This window comes from Eriocheir sinensis, unplaced genomic scaffold (genome assembly GCF_024679095.1).
Source record: "Eriocheir sinensis breed Jianghai 21 unplaced genomic scaffold, ASM2467909v1 Scaffold1084, whole genome shotgun sequence".
Classification (NCBI taxonomy): domain Eukaryota; kingdom Metazoa; phylum Arthropoda; class Malacostraca; order Decapoda; family Varunidae; genus Eriocheir; species Eriocheir sinensis.
The window spans coordinates 66,366-72,500 of record NW_026110390.1 but is presented as its reverse complement, the minus strand read 5'-3'; the positions used below and the strand labels follow the sequence as shown (position 1 = coordinate 72,500).

The 6,135-nt window shown below is 45.0% G+C and overlaps 1 protein-coding gene across 1 annotated transcript in view; it reads right to left on the bottom strand.

Annotated features, from left to right (window-relative positions):
- LOC126989169 (synaptic vesicular amine transporter-like) overlaps positions 1-5,899 on the bottom strand; it is a 35,910-nt gene extending 30,011 nt beyond the window's left edge. Inside the window, exons 1-2 of the mRNA XM_050847723.1 lie at positions 5,875-5,899; positions 2,292-2,550 (exon numbers count right to left, since the gene is read on the bottom strand). Coding sequence (XP_050703680.1) covers positions 2,292-2,521 — 230 coding nt within the window. The 5' untranslated portion in view covers positions 2,522-2,550; positions 5,875-5,899. The remainder of the gene's footprint in view (positions 1-2,291; positions 2,551-5,874) is intronic.
- Between the last annotated feature and the right edge of the window lie 236 nt (positions 5,900-6,135).

The window sequence follows — 6,135 nt, the reverse complement described above, 5'->3', positions numbered from 1 at the left end:
AGATTTAGATAGATGGATAGATAGATAGATAGACAGGGGATATGAGATTAGAATGAAGAGTGAAGTATGGTATTCCAGTATGTTAAAATCAAGTGGCAAATGAAGTGGGTATTATTATTATTTTTTATCTTCTAATTCTTTTTTTTTTTGGTCATATTCTTGTTCTTCTTGATGGTATTCTTGTTATTGTGCATCTTGTTCCTAATTTTCAGTGTTCTCTTCAGTAAAATTATCTTCCTCTTCATCTTTTTCGTTTTAACATTCTTCATCATTTTCTTCTTCTTTATCTTCTTCTATTTCTTCTTCTGCTTCTTCTTTTCCTTTTTCCTTTTTCTTTTTCTTCTTCTTCTTCTTTTTCATCTTCTTCTTCTTCCTCTTCTTCTTCTTTTTATTTATTTATTTTTTAAGAACATTTTCGACATGTCATCACTACTACTACTACTACTACTACTACTACTACTACTACTACTACTACTACTATTATTATTAGCACCATTACTACTACTACTATTTCTTTTTCCAGGTACGTGCTCGCCCACCTGTGTGCTCGCCCTCAGGAGAAGGACATTAACCTGCCTTTTATTACCCGGCAGTTAAGTGCATCCACGCAGGAGTAATTTAGGTGTGTGTGTGTGTGTGTGTGTGTGTGTGTGTGTGTGTGTGTGTGTGATGTTATATGCAAGGTTCTAATTTTAAGGTCAGTAATTTATTTTCTTATTTTATGTTAGTTTTCGTTTCAAGACATTTCTCTTTTATCATTTTGTTAGCTTTTACTTTTCGCTTTACTTTGGCTCTGTGAGTGTGTGTGTGTGTGTGTGTGTGTGTGTGTGTGTGTGTGTGTGAGGAGAGCAGTTTATTATTTTCATTGTTATTTAGCATCAACGCGGGGCCTTATCTATCTCGTGAACGGCAGGAGACCGCATCAGATGTTTCGTCTCTTGAATATTTCGCTCATGGCTGTTTTTTTGTTTTAAGCATCTAATATTATCTCTCCTCTCTCCTCCCCAACACCTTTATTCCGCTTTCTTACCTGCTGTGGACGGTAGCACTTACAACGTTGAGGTTAAGCATGTGTGTATGGCTAGCTCACCTGCGTGTGAGTGACTATTTCAAGGAGTTGGGGTTGCGTTGCCGGAAATATCCATGTAATTAGAGAACGGTGCAGCTGTGAGACGTGTAATATAAGTTCATATCTTAAACGTTTAGAGGGGACTACTGAAAAGGGATGGAGGTGCGTTATAGGAGAATGTTTTAAGGCCCCGTCCACACTACTGTGCCCGCCCGTTAAAGATGCGAAAGTTTCCGAGGGTCGGGGTTTCCCTCGAGCTTGGTCGTGATGACAGGCCCGTTTATTAGGCTGAGAATGTTAGTGGAAGGGCTGCTCCCTTGACCAGTGTTGAGTAGTCTCCTCCACATTATCAGGCAGTTTCCGTGTGTTGATGTACACTCAGACGTAACAAAGAGCAGCGAGGTAATAATGCATGACAGACGGAGGGCAAGCGACCCAGGTGAGGTTGAGCTCTGGTATCCGAGTCTTTCCCGCCAAACATTACCCGGGAAACGAACAAAGGCCGCTCCATCGTGTGGCTGGGCAGGCAAGGGCATTCGATGGTGTCCCCGCTCATGATGCCATCTCCCCCGTGCATGCCACCCGCCATCCAAACGTTTAATTTTTTTTTTTATATGTTTATGCCTATGTCACCGGTAGGATTAATTGATGGGGCCTGATGGTCGGCCCCAGCTCGTTGTGGCGCAGGCAAGTGTTTATAGTGGCGCCATTTTACTTGGCTCATGCTGCCCCCCGGAGCTCATCTTTGATCCTCTTTTTAGAGAGAGAATCTAGAGTCTGGGTTGATAGGTGGTCTTCAGGACAGCATGTGGGTAGTCTTAGGCCACTCGGCTGTGACTGAAAAATCCCAGCTTATGGCTGCGGGCGGGACGCGAACCCTCGTCCTTGGACGCGGCGCCGGGATGTTAACCACTCATCCACCGCCTCCCCAAACGAGCGTATTGGAAATGGATTCATTAACAGTGTTTGCCATTCCAGCATTGCCCGATACTGGGGGAGGGGCGCAGGTGACGAAGGAGCTGGAGATGCGTGAAACGTAAACCAGGTGTCAAAATCTTACCTGTGCTTGAGTGGGCCGACGAAGGGGTTGGTGGAGATGTCAAGGGGATTCAGAAGGTAGATGTGAAAGGGATTGAACAGGTACTTCAAAATAGATAATGTAACTAGATGATTAATGAACGGGACTGGTGTAAAAGGCAAACCATGTGTGTGTTAATCTTACCTGTGCGTGAGTGGTCCGATGAAGGGGTTGGTGATGAGCTGCACCACCGCCTTGGAGCAGAAGAGCAGGCCCACCTCCACGTTCTCGTTGACCAGGTCCTCGTGGTTCATCTTGACGTACCGTTGCCCCCCTCCTCCCCCCTCGGTGGGCGCGGGGGCGGCGGCGGAGGACAGAGGCGGCGGCGGCGGCGGGGGCTTGTTGGCAATCGAGGCGTTTTTCAGGAATTCCATGGCGGGGCTCGTCAGTCTGCCGTCCTGGCCTGGTGGGGGGGAGGGAGAAAAGATAAGAAGGGGATAGGGAGAGAAGGATAGGGAGAGAAGGATGGGGATAGGGAGAGAATGACATTGAGAGGATAAGGTGAGGGGAAGAAAAGGATACAGAAAGGTGGAGAAACATAGGAAGAGGGAGAGGATAGGGGAAAGGAGATAAAAAGGAGCGGAAGAAAGTGAAAATAAATAGAAAGGGAGAAAAGAGAGGGGAAAGAGCAAGAGAAGGAGGTAGAAAAAATGATGGCGAAGGAGAAATAGAGGAAGAAGAGGAAAAGAGATGAAAGAGATACAAAGAGAGAGGAGAAAGGAAAAGAGAGGATAAAAAGGAAGAAAGAGAAAGAATGAAAGTAAGGTAGAGGTAGAAGATGAAAAAGAGGTAGAAAGAGAGAGAGAAGGAAGGAACAGGAAGAGGAAATGATTTGCAGTCGTATTGGAAGTGCGATTGAGTGAGTGAGTGGTGAGCGAGTGGTGAGTGAGTGAGTGAGTGAGGAGTGAGGAGGAGGGAGGAGGAGGGAGGAAGAGGAACGGGAGTAGGATGGAAGAAAGAGAGGGAAAGGAAAAGGAGAAAAAGAATGAGATATATTACGGAGAGGAGAAAGATGGGGAAGGAGGGAAATATAGGTGAAGGAGAAAGGGTAGAAGGAATAACGAGAAGGAAAACAGAAGAGAAGAGAGAAAGGAGAATGAGAAAGTGAGGAGAGGAGAAAGATATAGAGAAGGGAAAAGATGGAAAGGAGAAAAGGGAAGGAAAAAAGTAAGAAAACAAGAGGAAAGGAAAATATGAGCGAATGAGGAGAGGGATAAAATGAGATAGAGAGAGAAGGAGGAAAAGATTGAAGGAGGAGGAGAAATATTATTGAAGGAGAGAAGATAAACGAACGAAGGAATGATAAATTGAGGAGAAGATAGAGATGAAGAGGAGGCAAAGAATGGACGAGGGAGGGAGGAAGGGAAGGAGAGAAATCAAAACATCGCAACCAAAACACGTCTTAACATGTAACAGTTTTCAGTGACCTAAATATATTCATCAATCCCTTCCTCCTCCCTTTCCTACCTCTCCCTTTCTCTCCCTTTCCTTCCTCCCTTCCTTCCTTCCCTCTTACTTTCCTCTCTCCCTCCCTCCTCCTCCCTTCCTCATTCATCTATCCTTCCTCCTCCTTTCCTCTCTCCTACCTCTCCCTTTCTCTCCCTTTCCTTCCTCCCTTTCCTTCCACTCCCTCTTCTTTCCTCTCTCCTTCTTCCTTGCTCTACCTTCCTCTTCCTCCACCCTCCCCTTAAATAATCCCTCCTCTTTTCCCTCCCTCCTTCCTTCCTCATTCATCAATCCCTTCCTCCTCCCTGTCCTCTCCTACCTCTCCCTTTCTCTCTCCCTTTCCTTCCTCCCTCTCCCTTCCGCGCTCCCTCTTCCTTTCCTCTCTCCCTTCTTCCTTCCCTCTTCCCCTCCCTTCCTTTACCTTCTCTCTCCTCCTTCTCCCTCCTTCCTTCCTCTCTCCTCCCTCCTCCCCCTCCTCCCTTCGTTTCCCAGGATATTTAGTAGTTAATGAAAGTGTTGAGGAAAAAATAGACCACAAAAAAGAGAGGTAATGGGCGTGTCTGTCAATACTGCGGCGCGGAGAATATAAGGAAAAAAAAGAGAAAGAAAAAAAGAAGCAAAAAAACAAGTGTGTAGGATCGATGAATTTATAGGAAAAAAAAGTATAGGTAGAAAGTTTAAAAATGGAGAAAATGGAACGTATGAAAGAAGTAAGGAAAAGTGTGCGTGTATGTGTGTGTGTGTGTGTTTGGGTGGGTGGGTGGGTGGGGGGGGGGTATCACAGACAAAAGAAAAGAAGCAAGAAGGTCGAAAACAAACAAACAACTCCAGTGTGTTCAATCAAGTGTTCCTCTGGCACCTAGGGACATTTTTTAGGCCCCTCGTAATAGGCTGTAATTGTTCTTTCACTGTCACGGAGGTTGACTGTCCATCACACATGTTCTCGTGCGACAGTGTCTATATTATTTGCCTCTGCTCACGTCTTTTACATGACAGCTGCGCGCGCCTGGCCGTGGGCGCTGGCCGCTTCCTGTTAGCGCCGGCGTGAGGGCTGCTCCAGACACTCACGCCTTCATGGCTCCTTTAAGAAAGACTTGATAATTTATTTCAGCTCTCTCAGTCTCATTCTTCTCTCTTCGCATGGTTCCTTTACTTCCGCTCCTTCTGTTACTAATCAAGAACTAATGTAAAATATGTGATAAAGGCAGATAAGTCAGATGTAACAGGGAGCGGGGAGGGAGTGGCTGCGAGGGAAACAAGAGCTCGTTATGATACGAACAATGATCAGCGTGCTCACCACTCGCCCTGCCAACACATGACTTATAGAGTGATGTGAAATAACAATGTCCTCCGGGATACATCCGCGGCGTACGCATTGAACCTCACGGGAGTCGCTGAGAAATGTAATGTAAATGTGCCTGGCTGTGTCCGTAGAGTTTACCGCGTCGCTGCCCGGGTAACGGTCCCCAGCGTGTCACTGTCTTGTTGGCAGCTCAAGGTTGGCGGCAGTCTGGTGGAACTTTATTGAAAAACCTTCTGCTGATAAGTCTGCTGGTGGTAGATGTAGCAGGGACTTCTCGAGACTAATATATTGCTGAACTAACTATTGATAATTACGCAAATTTTTTTGGGTAGGTTCCAAAAATCTGTTGGAAACTTTACATACCAAACAACAATATTGTTTTGTTGCTAAATACGAAAAAATGGAGTGCGAGTGCCGATGCTGCTATTACTACTAATACTACTTCTAATACTACAACTATTACTACAGACATATGTGAATTCTACAATCTGAGTGTACTGATGACAAATGCTACCGTCTAGCATGTATCAGTGGTTAGCTAAAGAAAATGATACATACACATGTAGCACGAGAACACGTGTGATTGACAGACACCCGCCATGAGAGCAAGAGAGGAAGCCACCTAAGCAGGGGAGGCTTAAAACCAAGCTTAGGCGCCAGAGGAACACTTGGTTTGAACAGACTATAATATAACACAAATAAGAGTATAGAAAAAAGAGAAAACACACAAAAAGTATCTACTGTATGTGTGTGTGTGTGTGTGTGTGTGTGTGTGTGTGTGTGTGTGTGTGTGTGTGTGTGTGTACGTATAAGAGTTTGTATGTCAAACTATAGCGGAAAAAATAGGTCGCTATATATATGACAACTGAGAAGGAGGAGGAGGAGGAGGAGGAGGAGGAGGAGGAGAAGGACGACGAAGAAGAAGAGGAAGAAGAGGAGGAGGAGGAAGATGAGGTAGTCTAGTTATTTAAGACTTACCTGTGTCGAAGGGGAAGGGAAGGCGGGAGGGTGTAACCCCCGCCCCCCCCTGCCCCCCTCCTCGCAGCACGGACAGCAGTTGGGTCCTGGAGAGAGAGAGAGAGAGAGTTCAGTTAGTACATTTATCAGTCTATAATAATGTTTTTATAGTATTCAATGTTTGCCTATTATTATTATTATTATTATTATTATTATTATTATTATTATTATTATTATTATTATTATTATTGCTTGTTTCATTAGGTACTTTTACTCTTCTTC